This window comes from Schistocerca serialis, chromosome 11 (genome assembly GCF_023864345.2).
Source record: "Schistocerca serialis cubense isolate TAMUIC-IGC-003099 chromosome 11, iqSchSeri2.2, whole genome shotgun sequence".
Taxonomy (NCBI): domain Eukaryota; kingdom Metazoa; phylum Arthropoda; class Insecta; order Orthoptera; family Acrididae; genus Schistocerca; species Schistocerca serialis.
Window position 1 is genome coordinate 148232446 of NC_064648.1, and position 25452 is coordinate 148257897.

General features: G+C 41.3%; 1 protein-coding gene across 2 annotated transcripts in view; it reads right to left on the reverse strand.

Moving 5' to 3' along the window:
• The window catches only part of LOC126427003 (exosome component 10), a 187298-nt gene that overhangs the window by 35300 nt on the left and 126546 nt on the right, over positions 1–25452 (reverse strand). For both annotated transcript variants that reach the window (XM_050089155.1, XM_050089154.1), the window contains exons 14-15: positions 8230–8403; positions 4562–4739 (exon numbers count right to left, since the gene is read on the reverse strand). In XM_050089155.1, the coding sequence (XP_049945112.1) occupies positions 4562–4739; positions 8230–8403 (352 nt within the window). The remainder of the gene's footprint in view (positions 1–4561; positions 4740–8229; positions 8404–25452) is intronic.

Genomic DNA, 25452 nt, shown 5'->3' on the forward strand with positions numbered 1-25452 from the left:
CAATTTATGAAAGATGTTTATATTTTATTAATAGGATTAAGTAGGAATAATTAATATTTGTCATGTTGGAAATAATTGTTATAGCGGGGAATGTCTGCACCAAAGTATTGTTGGCAAGAGAGACCGCAAATTGATATAATTTTAAAAAGGGCGATAGAGAACGTGTATAGATACATTTTAAGAAAAGAGCGGGAAAGACCACGCATTGATACATTTTGTAATGGTAGCAGGGATTGTCTGCACCAGAAAGCATTGTTGGCAGGAGAGACCGCACTTTAGTGTTTGTAGGAAGTCAGTAGTAAGCGAGATGTGAAGCGAGTCGGTAGCAGGTCTGAAGCGAGAGGTTGAGAGGAGCGGTGTGCCTGCCAGCCACCAGCTATGATTTACAAGAGATTATAAACGGATGTACAGGGACATCAGTTAACTATTATCATAAGAGGAACTAATATTATTGAATTACTTTCTTTGTGAAACTCAAGACTACTGAAGGTATGTTTGCGCGAGGCTAGTTGTAACATTATTGTAAAAAGTAAGTCTAATTTGAACGTTTGTAAAATCATTTCGTTACCAGCAGTAAATATTTGAAGAAACGTTTTCAGAATATAATTAATTTTTGCCAGCAATGTTGCATTACTGATTATAATCCATCTCAAAAACCATCAATGTAAAACTTTGCAAAAATTTTATAGTTGTCAAGAAAAAGTGTAACTATGAATTACTTAACTTCAGTCAAATTAATTAAAGAATAACGTCAGATTTGCTATAAAGAATAACGTCAGCTTTGGTAATAAATAAAGGCACTTATTATGGCAGCCCACCAGCGGCTAATAGAGTATAGTAAACCAGAGTAAGTATATTCATGTCGCAGTTTAATGTTGCAGTCAGATGGCGATCCAGTAACAGGGCCACGACGACATATTCGATGTTTCATCGAAATAATCAGAAAATCACTTTTAATAAGCAGCAATTAAATTTGTATGCAAAGATTGAGAAAGAGAATAAATTTCAAAGGGAAGATTTCATTTGTTATTGTAGCAGGGAAAGTTGCGTTAAAAGAAAGAGAGAGAGAGAGAGAGAGAGAGAGAGAGAGAGAGAGGAGACGGGAAGGTTTCAATGGAAAAGAGAAGCAAGGCACTCACAGCAAGGAGATTCGGACCTCCAAATGGCCGAGGTGGCCCCGGGCAGAGAGCAGCTCAGAACTGCGGAGGACTCGGGTTCAGCTCCCGGTACTGTCCGAAATCTTGCTTCAACAAGAGGACCAGAATGGTATGCACTCGGGCTCACACGCCGAAGTGCTTAGCTGTTTGGGAGAAAAGTAGAGGCTCTGAGGCACGGGAAGCTGCCGCCAACTGCCTGGTCGTCAAGTTTCCGTATCCATGCGAGGGGAAACACAGAAGAGAAATGGTGCTTCAGGTGCTCCGACAGGTTACTAACCATATGGTTCCTCTGCAATGGTGTGTGTGTGTGTGTGTGTGTGTGTGTGTGTGTGTGTGTGTGTGTGTACGTACAAGCCTACCAGGCCTATGTGACTAACAAGACACAGTACTTCGACACAGCGTAGGAACCCCTACTCCTTCCAAATACGTAGACCCCATTCAGAGGGTGCCACAGCAACACAATTTGTAGCACGTATCACTGGAAGTCTGAGGACTCATCAGTTGATTAATAAAAGAAGGCCTGTGATTTTTATTAATTCTTTTTAATCGCATAATACTATATGATGTGCCACTAGAAAACTGATTATGAGAAAAGCAACTTTCCTACAAATATGTATGTGGTGCATGCTGCAGAGAGGGATTCTAACATTAAACCCATTGTGCGACAACAGTCAGCTAAAGTTCACACGAGACAGCTCTCTCAAAAGTCACGCCGGCACGCAGCAGTAGTCGCCACACATTTATTCCTGCAATGCCGACACGGTAAGTTACTTTCTACATTGCCTGTACAAATGAAAATGCTCACCTGTGATATGTTACAGAGATAAGGCTACCCATATCTAAGATCGGGAGTGAATTAAGAGTCACACTAGATGGCTCTACAGGTGGCCAGAGTGTGAGAGCAGGACAGAGGATGATGCACACCAAATATAGTGAAGGAGAGACCGACACTGTGCACACTACACAGAACTGATAAAGGCGCAGCATAGTGAAGATAGGAAATCAATGAGCCAGTCCCCAAACTGAAGAGAAGACCACAAGAGCCACAGCTGCAACTCCGGTAATATTTCTGGCTTTACAGCCATCATATTCACCTACAAGCTCTTCTTAAACCAATTGAGGAGGCAGCAGTGGAAAGACGATATAATGTAATGTGAGGCAACAATGACAGATGTTTTCAGGGTTTATACGTGGCCGAGGAAAAAATATTCCCGGATTTCCCGGTTAAAAATACACTTTCTCCCGGATGAAAATACACTTTTTCCGTGTTAAGTAACAGTATACTTTTCCTCGGAACCGTAAAATTTATCAATCCTTTCAATGGTTACGGTTTTATACACCGCCATAGAATTTCCCAGCACTTCACTTCAGAAAATGAAAATCAGGGGAAAAAACACATTTTGGAAAGATGTCCAATGTGCAGCAACGTGTTCACTGCGTATTTTCGTATTACGAAAGTATAAATTCAAATTCTACCAAACATCGCATGTTACTTTCTGAAGGATTGAAATCGAGACAGCGATGCGCTTTTGTAAGCCAGTCATAGCTCATGTCAAGCAATCTCACCAGACGATGACAGCAGATATTGAGAGCATACGACACGTGATGTAGTCAGCCAATAGCAACATCACTGTTAAGTAGGACGAACACACAAATAGGAAAAGGTAATGGTTTAAATTAATATACATAGTGTTGCTACAAGAAAAGAAAAGCTTTTACGTACAACATTGGTCTCTAATATTAATAAGCTGCAAGAGAATCTAAGCTTTAATGTTGATCTATTTTGCGCATGTTACACTTTAAGATACATCACAGTCTTCCTAAAGCCTTTGACACATTGTGCTGTTGGCAGATGCTTGTATGAGCACTGTGTTTTGTTGTTGTATATGGTGTATTTAATTTGCAACTTAAGTTTTATTTTCGTATTTTTTCCTCTCGTTCGCTTTTTATTGCTGCAGTATTATTCTGCAGTAGCAAGATACGGTAATATTCTTTGTTAGAGTATTAGTTCATACCAGTCAAAGTTACAAAAATTTAACTGAAAACTAAAACAATGAAAAATTCCTGCCAGCCTTGTAGCCGAGCGGTTCTATGTGCTTCAGTCTGGAACTGCGCGACTGCTACGGTTGCAGGTTCGAATCCTGTCTCGGGCATGAATGTGTGTGATGTCCTTAGGTTAGTTAGGTTTAAGTAGTTCTAGGGGACTGATGACTTCAGATGTTAAGTCCCATAGTGCTCAGAGCCATTTGAACAATTTTTGAAAAATTCCCAGAATTCCAAAAATTCCCGGGTTTTTCCTGCTTTTCTCCCAGATGAAAAATTCCCAGGTTTTCCCCGGATCTCCCGGTTGTCCCGGGTCATATACACCCTTGTTTTATTGTACACGTGCTGTGAGAAAGACCACTTAAATTGTCGGTCCTTCTCCGTGATTGGCTGCTGTGTTCGGAAATAGCACGCCAAAATGATGAACTTTTGCCATTAATACTAGGGAAACTAAAGAATGGATTTACTTGCATTGTAAATAAAGGCATCCACAACAGCAGGCTATAATTCCAATACTTCAGAAGTGGTGGTAACCAGCAGAATAATAAACAATTGCTAAATGAAAAGGACTTCGAAGATCTTCAAATTGCGTATAACTTGAATGGCGGGCGAGGTGATTTGGCAGTAAGGTCAGAGCTCTATTGGCAGTCTCAGAGGACAGACATCTTGTCTGCTGCAGTCAGCATCAGTTACGACTTAATTGGGAAGCTCTGGTTTGTAAACATGAGACCTCTATCTGTAGTCCTGGAGGACAGACATGTTGTCTGCCACGGTTGGTATTGGTTAAGAACTTAATTAGCAATCTCTGGTTTTTTGGATGGGTAACTGGCAAATAGTTTCATAATAATTACACAAACAAGACGTTCATTACTTTATGACTCATAAAGTGGACTATAATTGTGCAGTTTCTCTTAATATGCTAATAAAAAGTGAGTGTCATCCTGTTTAACCATACCGATTCAAAATTTAGTTATTTTTACAATACCAGTTCCTAGCTAACAGTTAATTACAGCCTCAAGACAACAGTTTCATGATGTACATGCTGTTTCCAGCACAAGGGAACAACAACTACAGAAGACTGCATGTTGGTGAACATTATGCAGAACTATGCCACTCACGGCAGTGGAAGCAACTAAGCACCCCACGTGTACTGCAACCTTGGTAAAAATTAGATCCGTGACATGTCATCTGTGGTGACACAGTGGTGGTTCGAAGGAGGGAAATTTTAAAAGGGAAGGAATTTACCATACACACATAAATCCCCTCCCCCTTTCTCTCTCTCTCTCTCTCTCTCTCTCTCTCTCTCTTTCTCTATCTTTGACTTGCTGAACCTCCACCTCATTATCTGGCACTGCACTCACCGTTTCCCGCACCCATTGCATCAGCTGCAGCCGGTGTGGCCGCCGCATTTGCCTTCCCTTTCTTCTTCTTCCTCCTCTTCTTGTTCTTGCCGCTAGGCAGCAGGCTGTCATTGTCAGCACTCTCGATCGTTATCTGATCTGGCATCGGCTGGTACTTCGGTCTCCTCTGACCAGAGTCCTGACAAACGAGACGACAAAGTTTTTATTCACTTCGTGTATTCTCTGAGGGAGAGGCAGACAAAATGCGACACACTATTTGTGACAAAAACATTTCAAAAATAATACAAATTACAACATTATGAAACAGGAAAGTAACACGAATCTCAGTGAAAAACTCAAGTTTCTGACCAGGTGGCAGTGTTAAAATACTGCAATGTTTTGACGAGTCTTGTAATACTCATCTTCACCACAAGTATGACACTCTTCAAAATGTGACAGTATGCTAACACTGCCACCGGGCTGGAAGCCCAAGAGCTTCCCACCAATAGTATATACTGGGAGAGCCTGTTTCCAAAAAGAAAGATTGACCCTAGAGCCACTATTACATCTCACAACAGACGTCACAAATGCTATAAACGCAGGCCACTGCCTTCTGACCATCTTTCATGACACTGAAAGAGCCTTTGGTGAGACCTGGCACGATGGACTATTATATAAACTGACAGACCTCGCTATCCCGACTTAGTGCGAAGTCCGTCTCAATGAAGCCACATCTTTCAAATTCACTCTACAAGCAGGCATTGCACAAGGGGGCATATTATCCACATTACTATACACCTTACACACCATAGATGTCCCCAAGACACAACACTTCAATGAAAGGGTAAAAATGTACGCAGACGACATTGCCTACAGTGCTACAAACTCCATCTGACATCAGACAAGTCAATACTTATCCCTGCTACTAAATTGGGTGATATGCTGGAGAATTAAACCCAATCCAAACATGACATCGCCTGTACTGTTCAGACACAGAAATATTTCCCATAAGTCAAATGTGGATAAAGGCACCTTCAACTCCAGCTCTGAGGCGTACAATTACCTCTAACCGACAACACAAAATACCTCAAAATTTGTGTTTATAAATATCTAATCTAGAACCACCACATCATGTACACCCTCGACAACGTAACAAGAAGACAAAAGATTATTAAGACTCCTATAAGGACTCTTCCACAGCCGCAGCAACAACACCACACTTAACACATACAAAACATATATAAGAGCTGCCATGGAATACAGAGCTGCTCTATTAGCCGGAATAACAAAATTCAAAGTACAACGTCTCTTAGCCTCCGAAAGAAGACTACTCAGAAGCACCATCAGACAGACCAGACTCACATAACTACGCTCCCAATACGGATACCACATAGTGAAAAACAAACACGACATGCAAAACTTCCTAACCACAACACCAAGACACACAACAAAACACATATGTAAATACGAGGGTGGTACCGTAAGTGCCCGACCCAACAAAGAAAACACAAAAATTTTGGAAGGAAATATATTTATTTTTCAACATATTCTCCTTTCAGCTCTGTACACTTTTCCCAACAATATTGAATAAGTTTGATACCCTTTTTATAATGACAATTGTAACTCCCCAAAATAGCCATTAACTGTCAACATTATATGTTCATCTGTTGAAAATCTTCGACCACCAAGCCATTTTTTTCAATTTTAGGAACTAAAAATAATCCGAGGGGGGCTAAATCTACAAACAGTGTGCATGAGGTGGTAATTAAAACTTTAATTCATTAATTTTGGCCATTGCAATAAGGGGCTTGTGAGCTGGTGCATTGTCCTGAAGAAACAACACTTTCTTCTTGGCCAAATGTGGCCATTTTTGGTCGATTTCTTCACCCAAATGTTGCAATAAATTCGCATAATACTCTCTGTTGATAATTTTGTTTATTCAAGGTAGTCAATGAAATTTATCCCATGCGCATCCCAAAAAACCGATACCACGACCATGCCTGCAGATGGAACGGTCTTTACCTTATTTGGAGTCGGTTCTCCAATTTGTGTCCATTGTTTTGATTGTTCTTTCGTCTCAGGAGTGAAGTGGTGGACCCATATTTCATCCATGTTTATGAAACGGCATGAAAAATCAGCTTTGTTGCTGCGAAACTTTGCTAAACACGCAATCAAAATATCTTCACGACATTGTTTTTACTCAAGTGTGAGTAAACGCGGCACAAACCTTGCACACAGTTTTCTCACGCCCAAATTTTCAGACAATATGCACGTAACGCACTTTTTGAAATGGCTACTATGTCTGCTAGCTCGCGCACTTTCAGTTGACAATCATTCAGTACCGCTTTGTGGATTTTCTTCACCATTTCTGGAGTCATCACCTCATTTGGTCAACCACTGCGATGCTCGTCTTGGCAGCTCGTATGGCCTCGTTTAAACTCAGCTACCGAATATTTTACTGTTGTCAACAAAAGAGCAGACTCTCCCAAAGTATAATCCAGCTCAGCTTTCATATTGGTTGCGCTGAGGCCTCTCAAAAAAACAATTGTATCAGATAATGATGACCAATTTTCTTCATTTTCACAAGCTTGCTTACAACGTTCAGTTCTGATGGCTGCCAAACAGATACTAAACAATGTGGCACCATCAAACTTGAAACACATGCTTCACAGATCGTATACTTTCTAATCCAGAGACATTTTTCAACAATGACTGACAGCTCTCAATCAGGCCGGGTACTTATAGGACCACCCTCGTACACTTAACCCCCCTCCTGACAGTAGTCACACACATCTACGTACAAAGGCGTCACGGAGGAACTCACTACTTTAACACAGACATTCCACCTCACTTGAAGAAAAGGATTTTCGAGAAAGATAACTGACAGCTTCTCACCATTTGCAAACACTTGTCACAATAGTGAACTATATATTGTACCAACTGAACATTCTACTTTTCTGTATTTTGTATCTACTCTGTAGCCTATTTATTCTGTACTCTGTACTACCTTGTGTTAAGTATTTTTTGCTTCCTACAGTATTTTTCTGTATTTTGTATCTACTCTGTAGCCTATTTATTCTGTACTCTGTACTACCTTGTGTTAAGTATTTTTTGCTTCCTACAGTATTTTTCCTGCTGTATTATTTTGTATTCTGTATTAATTGTATCTATTGTACCTACCATATTTCATTTTTGTTGAACAATAACCCAACACAAACTGTCAAGTACTCCAAACCTTAACCGTTTTCATCGGTTTGTTCTGTTCCCTTTTTCCTTTTGCCCACATAGAGAAAATTGACCCTACATATGCATCACTACGAAAATTAAGTACTTGCTTAAAATTAGTTCCACAGCTGAAAAGAGCTCGTGAGCTCTCATCCAGCCCACCTTCTCCCGTCAGGAGGAGGAAATGACAAGTATATAACATTCAGAAATGTGGATCTTTTGTATAGTGGCAGCAGGCTGTTTCAAAAAGTTCACATTAATGCATAGCAGTGCTCAAGACAAGCAGTTTTGGTCAATCCATACAAGTTTCTTAAGGTTACCCACATCAATGAAAGAAGAGATACCAGAAAAAATGCCTACTACTATGGGAAAATTATAAAATCAGACCAATGTTTACTCAAAAGTACGACTGTAAGGGAACACCGTGCCGGCAGGTCACCGCAATGACAGCAAATGCCACTCACCGCTTCCGTGTCGGGAGAACGCTTCCTCTCCCTCTTGAGCGATGGAGGACCCTCTGGTGACGAAACTGGCGCCCCGGAGGCACCGCTCACATTTGGGGAGTCGAGCGTCGGTGGGCCCGTGGAGGTGTCCACCTCGTCTTTGATGACCTCCCTCTTTGTGGGAGTAGAGGTGACCTGGGAGCAAGAAAACTGCCTGAAGCTTGTAGCAAAAATACTGTGGCTATAGACATTATGAACAGAACCCAACAATAACGAGACAAGACTCTCAGGTGCTGGATAGGTATACAGGGTGTTACAAAAAGGTACGGCCAAACTTTCAGGAAACATTCCTCACACACAGAGAAAGAAAATATGTTATGTGGACATGTGTCCAGAAACACTTACTTTCCATGTAAGGGCTCATTTTATTACTTCTCTTCAAATCACATTAATCACGGAATGGAAACACACAGCAACAGAACGTACCAGCGTGACTTCAAACACTTTGTTACAGGAAATGTTCAAAATGTCCTCCGTTGGCGAGGATACATGCATCCACCCTCCGTCGCACGGAATCCGTGATGCGCTGATGCAGCCCTGGAGAATGGGGGATTGTATCACAGCCGTCCACAATACGAGCACGAAGAGTCTCTACATTTGGTACCGGGGTCGCGTAGACAAGAGCTTTCAAATGTCCCCATAAATGAAAGTCAAGAGGGTTGAGGTCAGGAGAGCGTGGAGGTCACGGAATTGGTCCGCCTCTACCAATCCGTCGGTCACCGAATCTGCTGTTGAGAAGCGTATGAACACTTCGACTGAAATGTGCAGGAGCTCCATCGTGCATGAACCACATGTTGTGTCGTACTTGTAAAGGCACATGTTCTAGCAGCACAGGTAGAGTATCTCGTATGAAATCGTGATAACGTGCTCCATTGAGCGTAGGTGGAAGAACATGGGGCCCAATCGAGACATCACCAACAATGCCTGCCCAAACGTTCACAGAAAATCTGTGTTGATGACGTGATTGCACAATTGTGTGCAGATTCTCGTCAGCCCACACACGTCGATTGTGAAAATTTACAATTTGATCACGTTGGAATGAAGCCTCATCCGTAAATAGAACATCTGCACTGAAATGAGGATTGACACATTGTTGGATGAACCATTCGCAGAAGTGTAACCGTGGAGGCCAATCAGCTGCTGATAGTGCCTGCACACACTGTACATGGTACGGAAAAAACTGGTTCTCCCGTAGCACTCTCCATACAGTGGCGTGGTCAATGCTACCTTGTACAGCAGCAACTTCTCTGACACTGACATTAGGGTTATCGTCAACTGCACGAAGAATTGCCTCGTCCATTGCAGGTGTCGTCGTCGTTCTAGGTCTTCCCCAGTTGCGAGTCGTAAGCTGGAATGTTCCGTGCTCCCTAAGACGCCGATCAATTGCTTCGAACGTCTTCCTGTCGGGACACCTTCGTTCTGGAAATCTGTCTCGATACAAACGTACTGCGCCACGGCTATTTCCCCGTGCTAATCCATACATCAAATGGGCATCTGCCAACTCCGCATTTGTAAACATTGCACTGACTGCAAAACCACGTTTGTGATGAACACTAACCTGTTGATGCTACGTACTGATGTGCTTGATGCTAGTACTGTAGAGCAATGAGTCGCATGTCAACACAAGCACCGAAGTCAACATTACCTTCCTTCAATTGGGCCAACTAGCAGTGAATTGAGGAAGTACAGTACACACTGAAGAAACTAAAATGAGCTCTAACATGTAAATTAAGTGTTTCCGGACACATGTCCACATAACATCTTTTCGTTATTTGTGTGTGAGGAATGTTTCCTGAAAGTTTGGCCGTACCTTTTTGTAACACCCTGTATTTAAAGATCAGGACTGATGTTAAGTTATTAACTCTTATTGCGCGCGCGCACACACACAATGCACTCCACAGCTGCCATAACAGTCATTTGAGCATTTGTGTGTGTTGTGAGGATATAGAATTTTTGTTGAATTAAATTCGAAATTTTTCTCATAAGGTGTTCTGTATACACATCCATAGATATTATGAAAAGTGTGTGTGTATGTGTGTGTGTTTTCCATACGTCGTCCTGAACCATTGGACTGATTTCAACCAAACTTAGTTCACATGTCCCTCACTGTTGGGCAACAATCCCTGCGGGGGTAACAACCACCTACATATCACAGTTCAGGAGACAATGAAATCACAAACAAATGAGATGCACAAAAAACAGCCACATCATTTTTCATGTTTAAATCTATTACTTCTGTGCTACTAACTGCATTCACAATAAATTTCACAGGCAGTATTCACATATTTTGATTTCACAGGCAGTATTCACATATTTTGCTAAATGCACTTGCAAAAGTCTATCAAAGTACCACACACAGTTCAGGAAATATGACGTCATACACCACAGATGCAGGAAAGACAGCGGCATTGTGCACGGTGTTTAAATTTATTACTTCTTGGCTTTTCCCAACATATTTCACTGACAGTACCTACATATGCCGCTGAATGTATTTACGCAAATATATTATTGTACGACACATAGTTCAAAAGATATGACATGATAAATACCGAGATGTGTCAAAATATGTCGCATCATGCACAAATTTTTAAGATATTTATTCTTTACTGCTAAGACACTCTGATGGTCGATTCAAATTAAAGAAATCCCTGACGCCTGGCAGCACTTTTGACAGCTTTCAACTGTGAAGCAGAAACGGCTGTAGGCAAAAACAGCTCCCATTATAAAGCTATGAAGAGGCATCACCACAGAGATGTTTACAAAATCTTGTTGTAGCCCAGCGCACAGATGCTGTCCTAGATCGCGTTTCTTAATTCAGATGCTGTACTTGTACATTTGTATGTTATGCATATTTCTTTGTATGACTGTTTCATAACTTCAAAGCTCTTCTCACGAATACATGGAAATGGAATTTTTTCGGTACTTCACTACAACCACAGTTCATCTTTTGTTTTTGTTTCTAATACAAAATTGCAAAATGCATGGCCGGTCAATGCCTGGTTTGTAAGTTGTCTATGAATGAGAAAGCGTGTTGACAATTAAATTCACGGTAAATGTTACATCATTTAAGTGTATGAACCATTTCTGTATGATGACTGTTCTTGTGCAATGACACACACCTGGGGCACCCTTCCAGATCAAAAACGGATGAAAATGTTGAAAAGTAGGTAATCTTATTTGGTAAGAGTATCAGCTGAGTATTAAATCAATTGCTGCAACTCTAGGAATGGACAAAGAATGTTTAAGGCATATTTTACGTAACCAATTTAACATGACAAAAGCCTGGGCAAAACTCGTGTCGTAAATTCTCGTGATCGAACAAAAAGAAGCTCTTGAAAATGTTTGCACCGACACTTCAAATACCTCAGAAAAGATCCTAATTCGTTGGAAAGAGAGATAACATGCGGCAAATCTTGGTTTTTCACTTATGATCCAGAAACTAAGTGCCAGTCCACAGGTTGAAAGGAGCCACTTTCATCGATAGTGAGAAAAGCTTGAATGAGCAAGTCAAGATTCAAAGCAATGGTCTCCCGTACCTTTTTTCAATATTCGTAGAATTGTGTATCTTCACTGGCTTCTACAAAAAAGAGCTGAATTGAGAAAGAACACGTCATGGGTTCTTCATCAAGACAATCCCCGGCTCATACTGCATTGATTGTGAAGAGGTTTCTAGCAAAGGACAGCATCCCAGTGTTAGACCAGCCCCTTATTCGCCTGACCCAGCACCGTGTGAGTTTTATCTATTCCCCAAGGTCAAATCTGCAATAAAAGGAACAAGATTTCAGCCTGCTGAATCAGTGAAAGAAAGAGTGGCACACATTATCTAGGAGCTCACTGAGGAAGACTTCCGGCACTGTTTCCATCAATGGAAAAATTCCATGGAGCATTGTAGAGATAGGGAAGAGGAGTATAATGAAGGAGATAACAACTAAACACAGGTGGCGATCCAGTAACAGGGCCACGACGACATATTCGATGTTTCATCGAAATAATCAGAAAATCACTTTTAATAAGCAGCAATTAAATTTGTATGCAAAGATTGAGAAAGAGAATAAATTTCAAAGGGAAGATTTCATTTGTTATTGTAGAAGGGAAAGTTGCGTTAAATGAAAGAAAGAGAGAGGGGGAGAGAGGGAGAGAGGGAGAGGGAGAGAGAGAGAGAGAGAGAGAGAGAGAGAGAGAGAGAGAGAGAGAGGGGGGGGGGGGGGGGGGTGTTCCAGTGTCATAATTCTGCAACTATAAATGATAAAAATTACTTGTGAATGTCAGGAAAAATGCCATACTGTCCATGATAACTTGGCAACAACTGCACTTCATAAATTTAGTCATTAAGGACATATTTTTTGTGGCCCGTCTTAGCTGCCTCGCTGTGTATAATGGGAAAAAGAGAGTTTAGAAAGAATCTATGCAGATGGAAAATTTCTGCTGCACCGGGATTTGAACCTGGGTCTCCCGCTTACTAAGCAAATGTTCTGACCACTAAGCCACGCACACACATTGCTCGTCGAAGCTGCACAGACTTTCTCCTTTGATTTCCACCAATGTCTGCTCGCTGCCAGAGACGGCCGACGACGTCTTCAGTGCGCGTGCACACCAGCTTGAACTCTTGTAGGAATCGGTGACATGCCACGAGCAATGAGGATAATGGGCAGGAGGTGCTACGTTAGTAGTGTGCAGATAAGTTGAGAATTTGCATGTGGCAGGAGGATTGTTAGGGTATTCCGTGCAGCTGCATGACCACTGTGTCAGGATGGTTCAGTGATCAGAGCACCTGCCTACTACGCAGGAGTTCGAATCCCGTTCTGCCATAATTTTTCAACTTTCCCCACTGATTTCAATTAAAGCCCACTCGCAGCCATTATCAGTAGCTCCTTTGTGTCTTACAGGTGATAAGTTTAAAATGCTCGAAATGTTCTGTATTACCGGTGCTCGGAAATCTGATCTTCAAAGTTGATCATTCTAAATTCTTTTTAGGAATTTTGTTGTATCACTTTAGGGAATTCATGTCTGTCAATGGCCTTTAATCCTTAAGTATGAAGGAATTTGGTGAGGATGGAGAAGTGTGTAATCTCGCCTAATAAGGCGCGGACACTGGATAACGTGGCCTGTCGGGATGTCCCCTACTTCGAGGAATAACAGTCACTGCTAGGCGGAGTTTCTGGGAGCAAAATTTTTTATAGTATAATTAGAATAAAAGAGGATTCCTTTACTCTGAACTGTTTAGTTAACAGTATCTCACAAAAGCACGGTCTAGAGATGAGGAAGCCCAGCAGATGAGCCTAAGGAAAGAGAACGGAGCTTGGTCTGATAAGTGAATAATGAAAAGTGAGGGAGAGTCTACATCTACATCTAGATATATATACTCCACAAATCACTGAAGTGCATGGAAGAGGGTGCATCCTGTTGTACCAGTTATTAGCATTTCCCCCACTTCCATTCATGCATGGAGCACGAGAAGAATCATTGTTTGAATGCCTCTGTGCGTGTAATAATTATTGTAATCTTATCCACAGGCTGCCTGTGTGAGCGATACATAGAAGTTGTTGTATTTTCCTAGAGTCATCAGTTAAAGCTGGTCCTTGAAACTTTGTTGATAAACTTACTTGTGATATTTCCAAAATGAGATTTTCACTCTGCAGCGGAGTGTGCGCTGATATGAAACTTCCTGGCAGATTAAAACTGTGTGCTGGACTGAGACTCGAACTCGGGACTTTTGCCTTTCGCGGAAAAGTGCTCTACCAACTGAGCTACCCCAGATGACTCACTCTCCGTCCTTACAGCTTTAATTCCGCCAGTACCTCGTCTCCTTCCTTCCAAACTTCACAGTTCGAGTCTCGGCCCGGCACACAGTTTTAATCTGCCAGGAAGTTTCATATCAGCGCACACTCCGCGGTAGAATGAAAATTTCATTCTAGAAACTTACTTGGGAAAGTTTGTGTCTGTCTTCAAGAGTCTTTTAGTTCAGTTATTTCAGTATCTCTCTGACACTCTCCCACAGATCAAACAAACCTGTGACAATTCTTGCTGCCCTTCTGTGTGCAGGTTTAATATACCCTGTTAGTACTATTTGGTATGGGTCCCACACACTTGAGCAATATTCTACAACCAGTCACACGAGTGATTTGTAAGCAATCTCCTTTGTAGACTGATTCCACTTCTACAGTATTCTGCCAATAAACAAAAGCTATGACCTGTGGTCTAGGGATAGCGTCTCTGATTATAATCAAAACTTCTTCGGTCCCGGGTTCGAATCCTGCCGCTGCTTAAATTTTGATTAATGATCTGCATTGGCGGCTCAGACTTCCAGCATAAGTAGTTCACCCTCATTCTGCCAATGGCCTTGTCAAAGAGGGCGAAGGAGTGGACAGAGATTCAGGGCACTCTCTTGCCCTAGGGGTGGGAAACTGCCCCTAAAAGGTGGAAGAATCAGCAATGATCAACGGCATGAGGATGCAGAAGATAATGGAAAGCACTGCATTAAGGACACACAACGTGTATACACAGGACATGTGGCCTGTAATTGAAGAAGTGTCATGATGATCTCTCCATTGGCAAAAGATTCCGGAAAAGTCCCCTGTTCGGATTTCCGGAAGCGGACTGCCAAGTGGGAGGTTACCATGAGAAAAAGATTGAATAATCAACGAAAGGATAACGTTCTACGAGTCGGGGTGTGGAATGTCAGAAGCTTGAACGTGGTAGGGACACTAGAAAATCTGAAGAGGGAAATACAAAGTATCAGTTTAGATATAGTAGGGGTCAGTGAAGTGAAGTGGAAAGAAGAAAAGGATTTCTGGTCAGATGAGTGTAGGGTAATATCAACAGCAACAGAAAATGGTATAACGGGAGTAGGATTTGTTATGAATAGGAAGATAGGGCAGAGTGTGTGTTACTGTGAACAGTTCAGTGACACGGTTGTTCTTATCAGAATCGACAGCAAACCAACAACAACAACGATAGTTCAGGTATACATGCTGTAGATGAAAAGACAGACAAAGTGTATGAGGATATTGAAAGGATAAAACAATATGTAAAAAGGGATTAAAATCTAATAGTCTTGGGAGACTGGACTGCAGTTGAAGGGGAATGATTAGAAGAAAAAGTTACAGGAGAATATGGGCTTGAGACAAGGAATGAGAGAGGAGAAAGACTAACTGAGCCCTATAACAAGTTTCAGCTAGTAATAGCAAATACTCTGGTCGAAAATCACAAGAGGATGAGGTATATTTGGAAAATGCCGGGTGATAAGGAAGATTTCAATTAGATTACATCATGGTCAGACAGATTCTGAAATCGGATACTGGATTGTAAGGTGTTCCCAGGAGCAGATATGGACTCAGATCACAATATAGTAGTTGATGAAGAGTAGGCTTAAGTTTGAGATATTCGTCAGGAATAATCAATACACAAAGAAGTAGGATACAGAAGTACTAAGGAATAGCTCAGTAGGCAGTACACTTGAAGGGGAATGGAAATCTCTAAAAAGGGCCATCACAGAAGTTGGGAAGGAAAACGTAAGTACAAAGAAGGTAACTGCGATGAAACTATGGGAAACAGAAGAAATACTTCAATTGATCGATGAAAGGAGGAAGTACAAAAATGTTCCAGAAAACTCAGGAATACAGAAATGAAAGTCACTGAGGAATGAAATAAATAGGAAGTGCAGGGAAGCTAAGATGAAATGGCTGCAGGAAAAATGTGAAGACACTGAAAAAGAAAAGATTGTTGGAAGGACAGACTCAGCATACAGGAAAGTCAAATCAACCTTCGGTGACATTATAAGCAAGGATGATAACATTAAAGAATGCAACAGGGACTCTACTGTTAAACGTGGTGGAGAGTGTGGATAGGTAGAAAGAATACATTGAAAGCCTCTATAGGTGGGAAGATTTGTCCGATATGATAGAAAAAGAAAGAGGATTTTATTTAGAAGAGATAGGGGATCCAGTATTAGAATCAGGATTAATAAAGCTCTGATAGACTTAAGATTAAATAAGGCAGAAGGGTTGATAACATTCCATCAGAATTTCTAAAGTCACTGGGGGAAGTGGCAACGAAACAACTATTCGCATTGGTGTGTAGAATGTACGAGTCTGGTGATATACCGCACAATTCCGAAGATGGCAAGAGATGGCAAGAGCTGACAAGTGCGAGAATTATCGCACAATCAGCTTAACAGCTCATGCATCCATGTTGCTGACAAGAATAATATGCAGAAGAATGGAAAAGAAAATTGAGGATGCACTACATGACGATCAGTTTGGTTTTAGGAAAGCTAAAGGCACGAGAGAGAGAATTCTCACGTTGCGGTTAATAATGGAAGCACGACTAAAGAAAAATCAAGACACGTTCATAGGATTTGTCAATCTGGAAAAAGCGTTCGACAATGTAAAATGGTGCAAGATGTTCAAGATTCTGAAAAAAGTGGGGGTAAGCTATAGGGAGAGACGGGTCATATACAATATGTACAACAGCCAAGAGGGAATAATAAGAGTGGACAACCAAGAACGAAGTGCTCGTATTAAAAAGGGTGTAAGACAAGGTGTAGTCTTTCGCCCGTACAGTTCAATCTGTATATCAAGGAAGCAATGATGGAAATAAAAGAAGGGTTCAGGAGTGGAATTAAAATTCAAGGTGAAACAATATCAATGGTACGACTATCCTGAGTGATAGATAGTGAAGAAGAATTACATGATTTACTGAACAGAAAGAACAGTCTAATGAGTACAAAGTATGGACTGAGAGTAAATCGAAGAAAGGTGAAGGTAATGAAAAGTAGTACAAATGAGAACAGCATTTTGACAACAACGATGAGCTGAAGACGACTGTGACAGACTTCTACGACACACGAATACGAAAGTTGATGCCACGACATGACGCGTTTCAATTACTTTGGTGACTGTGTCAAAAAATAGCTTGAAGACTGCTGTACCTGTCGCCAATTAAGTTTTTCATGTAACTATGTTGTCTTTGTTTTAAAAAAAAATATGGAAACTTACTTTCTGGATGCATCTCGTAGATAACTGTATCATCAGCAAAAAGCCTCATTTTACTATTAATATTGCCCGCAAGGTCATTAATATACAACATGAACAGTAAGGGTCACACACTTCCCTGGGCACACTCGAAGTTACTTCAACATTTGACAATGACTCTCCATCCAAGATAACATGCTGTGTCCTCTCTCCCAAAAAGACCTCAATTCCGTCACAAATTTCACTTGATATCCTGTATGACTATGACCCTCCTTTTGACAATAAGTGTAGGTGTAGTACTGAGTTAAATGCTTTTTGGAAATTAAGAAATACTGCATCTACCTGGCTGCCTTAAACCAAAACTTTCAGTATGTCATATGAGAAAAGTGTGAGTTGTGTTTCACATGATCGATGTTTCAGGAATCGGTGCTAGTTGGCATTGAGGAGGTCATTCTATTCAAGATACGTAATTATGTTTGAACTCAGAACATGTTCTACAACAAATTGATGTCAAGGATATTGGATCACTTCTACTGCCCTTCTTGTAGACGGCTGCGACCTCTGCTTTTTTCCAAGAAGTAGGCATGGTTTATTGTTCAATGGATCTATGATAGATTATAGTTAAAAGAGTCCACGGATCTCGGTGTAAAGGTCAGCGACGCATTCGGATCCGTCACAGAGGGAACAGGAGGCAGCACGTTAGTACTATAGACGTCAGTATGGCCAACCTCTTACAGAGCATACAGACACACCGTATAATCCAGTAATAATAAAATGAATGTGTCTTTCTGAAACTACAGTGAAGAGAAAATAAGAGTTATGATACGAGATAATTTATCACTCTTTTGCGTTCCGAGCTGCCCACAGAGATTTGCACTGAATGCACGGCTGCAGCTGAGATGTGAAATAGGGACTTGTACGAGCTTCCTCTGCACCTAACTATGCCACCATACATCGTATTCTCAATGCCATAGGAGGACCTCCCCAGGTGGACATGTGGAACAGCAGCTGACTTCACACACCTGCCTGGCCAGTGAGAATGTCAGGCACTCTGTGACCAATAGGAAGAAAGAAGGCCAGCACTCCACCCACTTTCCTACTGTTGCGACACGGGGAACAGTCTCCCGAACGAGACAGGACGAGTCTCCCAATAAGGATCCTTCCAACCATTGGCAGAATCTGAAAACTGGGCTGTTCAAACAAGTGTGACGTAATAGTCGTGCAGCAGTACTGTGTCTGCACACGATTCGTAGCACAACACTCCCGACAACTGTCAGAAACGGAGCACTCGGCACGAGCTAGCACAGTTAATACGTAAGTGTACCAACAAGAACTTTACTCGCAGCCGTCAGACTGGTGGCACGTGAGAGAATCTCTCAGTTCCGCTTACAGCTTTTGGGTCTGCCATATCTGGACTGGTGTTCCTTAGCTCGGGCTGACATCCCTCCGCTCCACCTCCTGTAAAAGTGCTGTGTCGTCACAGAGACGCACTGTATTAAAAGTCAGTCAGTCTCCACACTTAACTGAGCAGTACCTTGCACAACACAGTGAAGGTTATATGGTGCTAGCTCAAACTTCATGAGATTGTTAGTGAATTACGCATCAGATGTGCTGCACCGATGTCATTTTGCCACCTGAACATGGCAGTACACACATATTAGCTTGAGAGCCATCAACCAGAGGCTGGGCTTCCTCCTCTCATTTATTTATTTAATTCTATTTTGAGCTCTGATCATTTTTATTAACAGGAGTGACTGTGATTGTGACTGGATGGTGGATTTTTTTGTAGGGAGTATGAAGTAGGTTGGTTTGGATCGACAGTTATCGTCAGATGTACTAGTAACTTCAGGACTGTCCCAGGGAAGTGTGTTGGGAACATTGCTGTTCGTGTCTTATATAATGACCTTGCAAACAATACTAATAGTAACCTCCAGATTTTTTTTTGCATGTGATTCATTTATTTATAATGAAGTATTGTCTGAAAGAATCTGCATAAATATTCAGTCAGATCTTGATAAGACTCCACAGCACTGCACTGATTGGAAACCTGCTTTAAGTGTTCAAAACTGTAAATTTCTGCACTTGACTAAACAAAAAAAAAAAATTAATCTTCTATGAATATAATAAGGGTGACTCACAGCTGGAATCAACCAACTCATACAGATCCCAGGGTGTCACTTTGTACGGATACGAAATGGAATGATCGCACAGGCTCAGTGCAAGTGGTAGACTTCAATTTATTGGTAGAATACTGGGGAACTGCAATCAGTCTGATAAGGAGATTGCTTACAATTCAAGAGTGTAGCCTATTCTTGGATACTGCTCAAGTGTATGGGACCTGATCCAAACTGGATTGGTTGGTTGATTTGGATGAGGAGACAAAACTGCACGGTCATCAGTCCCATTGGTTTCGGAAAGGGTGGAGAAGAAAGTCGGCAGTGCCTTTTCAAAAGAACAATACCAACATTTGCTTGAAGTGATTTAGGGATATCACAGAAAACTTAAATCGAGACGGTCAGACACGCATTTGAACCGCCGTCGTTCCAAATGTGAGTCCAGTGTGCTAATCACGGCACCACCTCACTCGGTACCAAACAGGACTAACTGGAATATTGAACGTATACAGAGAAAGGCAGCAGGAATGGTCACAGGTTTGTTTCACTGGTGGGAGAGAATTATAGAGATGCTGGATGCTGAAGAAACTGAACTGGAAGAGTCTCGAAGATAGGCATAAATTGTCCTGAGAAAGTCTTCTTAAGAAGTTTCAGCCAGTTTTGATTGATCAATCTAGGAATATACATCAACTCCCTACCTGTCACTCGCATACAGATCGTGAAGGAAAGACTAGAATAATTACAGCACTCGCAGATGGATTTCAACCATCATTCATTCTGCACTCCATGCACTAATGGAATGGGAAGAAACTGTAATAATTGATATAATGGGACATACCCTGTGCCATGCACTTCACAGTGATTTGCAGAGTGTAAATGTAGGTGTACACATAGATGTTTGATTTCATGGCGGTAACAAGTGACTGCAAGATAGTTGGTTCTACAGTCTACTTTCTCTACTTATTTCGCTTTGCCTGTGCATGATTTTTCTGGGAAGCTGCGTATGGGTACCAGTGTTCATGGAATGAGAAGGTATTTACAGCCATAGTCTACGTGTCATTACGGCCAGTTCTGATGGAAGCCAGGGAGAGGGCACAGTTGAAGAGTCAGGCCCAAACTCTCAAGTGACTGAGACCGGGACATAAAAGTCAGTGGTGATCCTGCTAGTGAAACGAGAGAGTTGCCGACTACAGGACAGAGGTTTGCTCCAGAAATATGATTGTAGCAGGGTGTATACGTGGACAAGGAAAAAAAATTCCCGCATTTTTCGGTTAAAAATACACTTTCTCCCGAATGAAAATACACTTTTTCCCTTGTTAAGTGACAGTATACTCTTCCTCGGCACTGTAAAAGTCATCAATCCTTCGAATGTTGATGGTTTTATATACCGACGTAGAATTTCCCGGCACTTTAGAAAACGAAATTCAGGTGGAAAAACACGTTTTGAAATACCTTTGATGTGCAGCAACATGTACGCTGCATATTTTCGTATTACAAAGGTATAAATTTGAATTCCACCAAATAACGCATGACACTCTCTGAAGCATTGAAATTGAGATTTCGACGCGTTTTTGTAAGCGTCATAGCTCATTCACGTGATCTCGCCAGCTGATGACAGCAATAGGACACGTGATGTAGTCAGCCAATAGCAAGATCACGTGAACACACAAATAAGAAAAGTTAATGGCTTAAATTAATATACATAGCATTCACATATAATATTGGTCTCAAAGATTAATAAGTTGGAAGAGAAGCTATGCTTCCACATATAATGTTGATCTTTTTTGCGCACGTTGCACTTTAAGATACACACACAAATGTGCCAGTAAAATTTTTAATAACGACGCAAATGTCTCTTCTTCTGGGTTTGAAATACTTCTAAATGGTCGTCCTCAAAGAGTTGATTTTTAAATGAGAGTCAAACGCTTTGTGATTTAAGCAATTCATCATACATTCTCGCACATAATTCATCTTGCGTAAAAGGAAATCTGCTTTGAATGTAACGCTTTTCAAACCACCATTCACAAGAAGGTTCATTTCAGCAGTTGCAAGAAAGCGCCAGGTAACTGGCGTCACCGCGCTTGCGCAGCTACGGTGAAGCAGGAATCCCATATGTTCGTACGTGTAAAACACTAGTATCGGGATTTCATGAACCATATTAAAGTGCATAATTTGGCTTAAAATGCACATCCGTATGTAAATTTTCTTGGAGTACCAGTACTCATGTTTGGTTCTTTATTATAGCATAATACCGTATGTGCACTTGAAATGCAGCGAACAGTTGAAACTAGCCAATAGTGTAAAATTAAACACTTGGTTTCAAATAAATTGACTGCCTCAGTAGAAAGGATTAATAAAAGCCAAATCTCTTTAGCAAACCAGCAAAAATAACTTAATTGTTCTGTAAGGCGATTAATGCTTGACTGTCAAAGGTGGAAATAAAACCTGAAACTGTTAACATATTTTAGCCTGCCGTAACTATGCGAACGTATTTTAATTCATTTGATAGCTCCTGGCCACCAAAATCCGTTTTGTTATCACTTAACGTGATAGCAATAAACAAAGAGGAAAGAAAATCACTGAACGTAAGCACAGGTCACGTGGAGACGACCCACCTCCCCACCACAACTCTGACTGCTCTGTGCATCAGCCCCATATATACAATATTTCCGAACAGGGGCAATATTAAGTAGTGGCGCCGAGCCACACTTCCGTAACCAGAAGCGAGAGAAGGTATTACTCATATGCGACTCAACTGCGCACGCACAAGAGCCCGCCCGCAACTGCTCAAATGAATCTAATTTGAACAGTTGTCACGTCACGCTCATCAGAGGCAATTTGTTGTTATAAAGCACTGCATAGTGTTCCTAAAGCCTTTGACACACTTTACTGTTGGCAGACTCTTGTATGAGCACTGTTTTGTTGTTGTATATGGCGCATTTCCTTTGCAACTTAACGTTTTATTTTCTTTTTTTTTTCTGCCGTTCATGTTTTGTTGCTGCAGTATCATTCTGCAGTAGCAGGATACAATAATATCCTTTGTTAGAGTATTGTTCTTACCAGTCAAAATCACAAAAATTTAACTGAAAACTAAAACAATGAAAAATTCCCGGAATTCTAAACAATTACCGGGTTTTTCCCAGATCTCCCGGTTGTCCTGGGTCGTATACACCCTGTGTAGACAGTGCGAGGGACTCAGCCAGACAGTACAATGTCTTTTTAGAGGACTCTATGGCGAGAGGGGGGTACAATCAGCATTCTGTCGCTAAAGAAAGGTCGCTGTCCAGAATGTGACTGGAGGACTGTTTTGAAAAGACAACATCTTTCCAACATGTCCTAAAAGCAACCAGCACTCAAGTCTACGTGTTTTTGCTCTGCTCGTGGGAGCGGAAAGCTTACCTAGGTGGACAGCCTGGGAACAGATTTTGGGTGCACTTTCGCTATTCACAGGAAAGTTTCCAATTGGCATTTCCTTAAATATTCAGTAGGTAGGACTCGAAATGCTATAAAATCTTTGCATCAGTAGAAACTTATGAGCTGGCACTTTGACAGGCTCTGGAGGTTGTCGGGAAGTGCTGCACAGAACTAGGGAGGAGAGAAATGAGCGGACTGTAGGGCTATTCGGTCAATGACAGGGTCACATAGACATCAGTCTATTTGGTAGCAAGCAGTGTCCAACTTGGCTTGTGCACTAATCGCGGTACTTTTCACTCCAATCATTCGCAAAGGCAGCCAACGATATACATCTGACTATCTCGTGACTGGTGCTGGCTCGTCTTCAGCAACAGGGACATTTCCTTTGCTGCCATAGTCACCAGTTGAGCAACAGTAAGATAAATCTGCAGCACTATGCATAGAGTCTATAATGAAGTTTAATTGTGGCTGATCTACAGTTTAGTTAATGTGGGATTGTTAGATGGTGGGTATACGTGTTTGTGAGACTCACGACAGCTTACTACCATAGACTCTTGGGCTTTGGGATACGTTTCTTACTTCACTTGTGATTTTGTAGTTGCTCATGATCACAATCAGTGGAACTTTTAACTTACTTTTGTGGGCAATATGACAAAATTATTTTCCTTACGCTTTTCAGTTTAGTCTTGCTTCCCATTCAATCAAATGTTATCATCATCATTAATTTTGCTCTTCATGCCTTTTTTTTTATTGTGCATTTTTTTTATAACTTACATTTGCCTGAACTTATGTAAAGTTGAGGAGAATCTCCAAATGTTGAAACTGTAATATCTTGGGCACCGAATTTAATTTCATAACTAGATTCCACACTTTCCTTTCATTGTATATATGGACTCCTCACCATATCTCTGTTGCTAGAGCCTGGAGCTTCATTACATTAATTCCTTACTGTTCCCATTGTGTGAACTTCTACGGCAACAGGGTGTACAGGAGCAGTTCGTTTCATGAGGAGGCATTCTAATCAAACTCTGCTCCAAAACTCATACGGCATCTCTTTTAATGCGAGATGAAGACCCAGTTTCGGTCACACAGTAGCATTGCGGTCATTTTTACCTACACCGCTGGCAGCAATGAGGCTTACACGCAAAAGTTTTAGTACCCTACTCATGAGGCCAGCTTCATCTGCCCATATCACACCTACTGAAACACAGATGTTACTTGTATTTTACAAGTACATCATCATTTTTGTTGATTTTTCTTATAACTGTGACAACAAAGGCTACAGAGATAATCACACTCCAAGCTTGATAATACAGGGTTTCGGTTAGTGCTGGCGACATGTGTGCTGCCCCCTAACTGCAATACATAGGACAGCTCCAGTTCCATGCACCTCCCTACAGCCCTTTCGGCTTACATCCAATTTCCTCTGAACATTCCATCAACCCCAAATTGCACACCCACTCTGCCTCCACACTTTAAAGAGGGGACGAATGGGAAGACCTCAACGTAGTAGGGTGGCACTCAAGACGGCAAAAGTGTGGCTCCAGGTGCTGGACAGCGAGATAAGCGCCCACAGAGGCAAAGATCTGAGTTTGAATCCCACTGTCAAGTTCTGAGACCTCAGGAAGTCTGGCACCAGATTATAAGCCTAATTCAAATTGAAACATTCATCTCCATTTAAGCAGCTTCCCAATATTCTTATTTTAGTAGACCCCAATGCTGGTCCTGTCGTGTGTCGTTCCACAATTATACCTCACTGTAGTGCTCCATTATAGCTGGTTTTCCCAATTGTCTCTCCCAGTTTTCTCACTGCTGTTCATCAATCTCTTCTTTGACTATTTTGACAGTACTTCTCACACACGGTGCACCACACTGGTGAGGGAGTGATATACACGTATGATGTAACATCCTCCAGCTTCCGACGACATCGAACTGCTAAAATCCCACGACTTTCTGACTAAGTAGTCACAGCCGTTCTCGACTGGCAACTACCACTGTCGAGCAGCCTCATGCACTGCATTTCTTAAATTAAAATAGGTTTCAGATTTTTTTGCTCATTCTACATGCCTTGAGAACTATTTCTCACAGGATCCATGGAAGGAACATCAGCATATCCATTTTCCTTTCCTGTAAAAAATACCCAGTGGGATTATCATTGAATTTTCATAGATAAACACAGAGTGGGAAATAGACAAAGAGAGTATCACACTGACCAGTGTGACGTCTAGTTTTTCAAAAAATAATCAGGGTAATGGATAAAAAATTAATTACCAATTTGAGAGAAAATTTTTCTCCAAATTCTCATGTCCAAATGAAGAGTGGGAAAGGACTAATGGAATGTCGGATTGACGAGCATGAGGTATAGTTTAAAAACATTACACCTAGTATTAGAGTGGTGAATTAAGTTCACAGCATTTTTGCGTAAGTTTAATAAACACTCACATAACAGAAACTTTAGTAATAACATAGTCCCCTTTGCTATTTACAACAGTCAGCCAACAATGGGTTAGCTTTCAAGTGCAGAAATCATTTGTTTTGAGGCGAAGAACTCGTCGAGCCATGTTTGGAATGCATTTTAATCTGGAAAGGAAGTTCCTTGAAAGTTTTTTGGTAGAGAGCAGAAAAGGTGAAAACCTGATCGGGTGAATAACGTTGATGCATAATGACTTCCCAACCCTACTCCT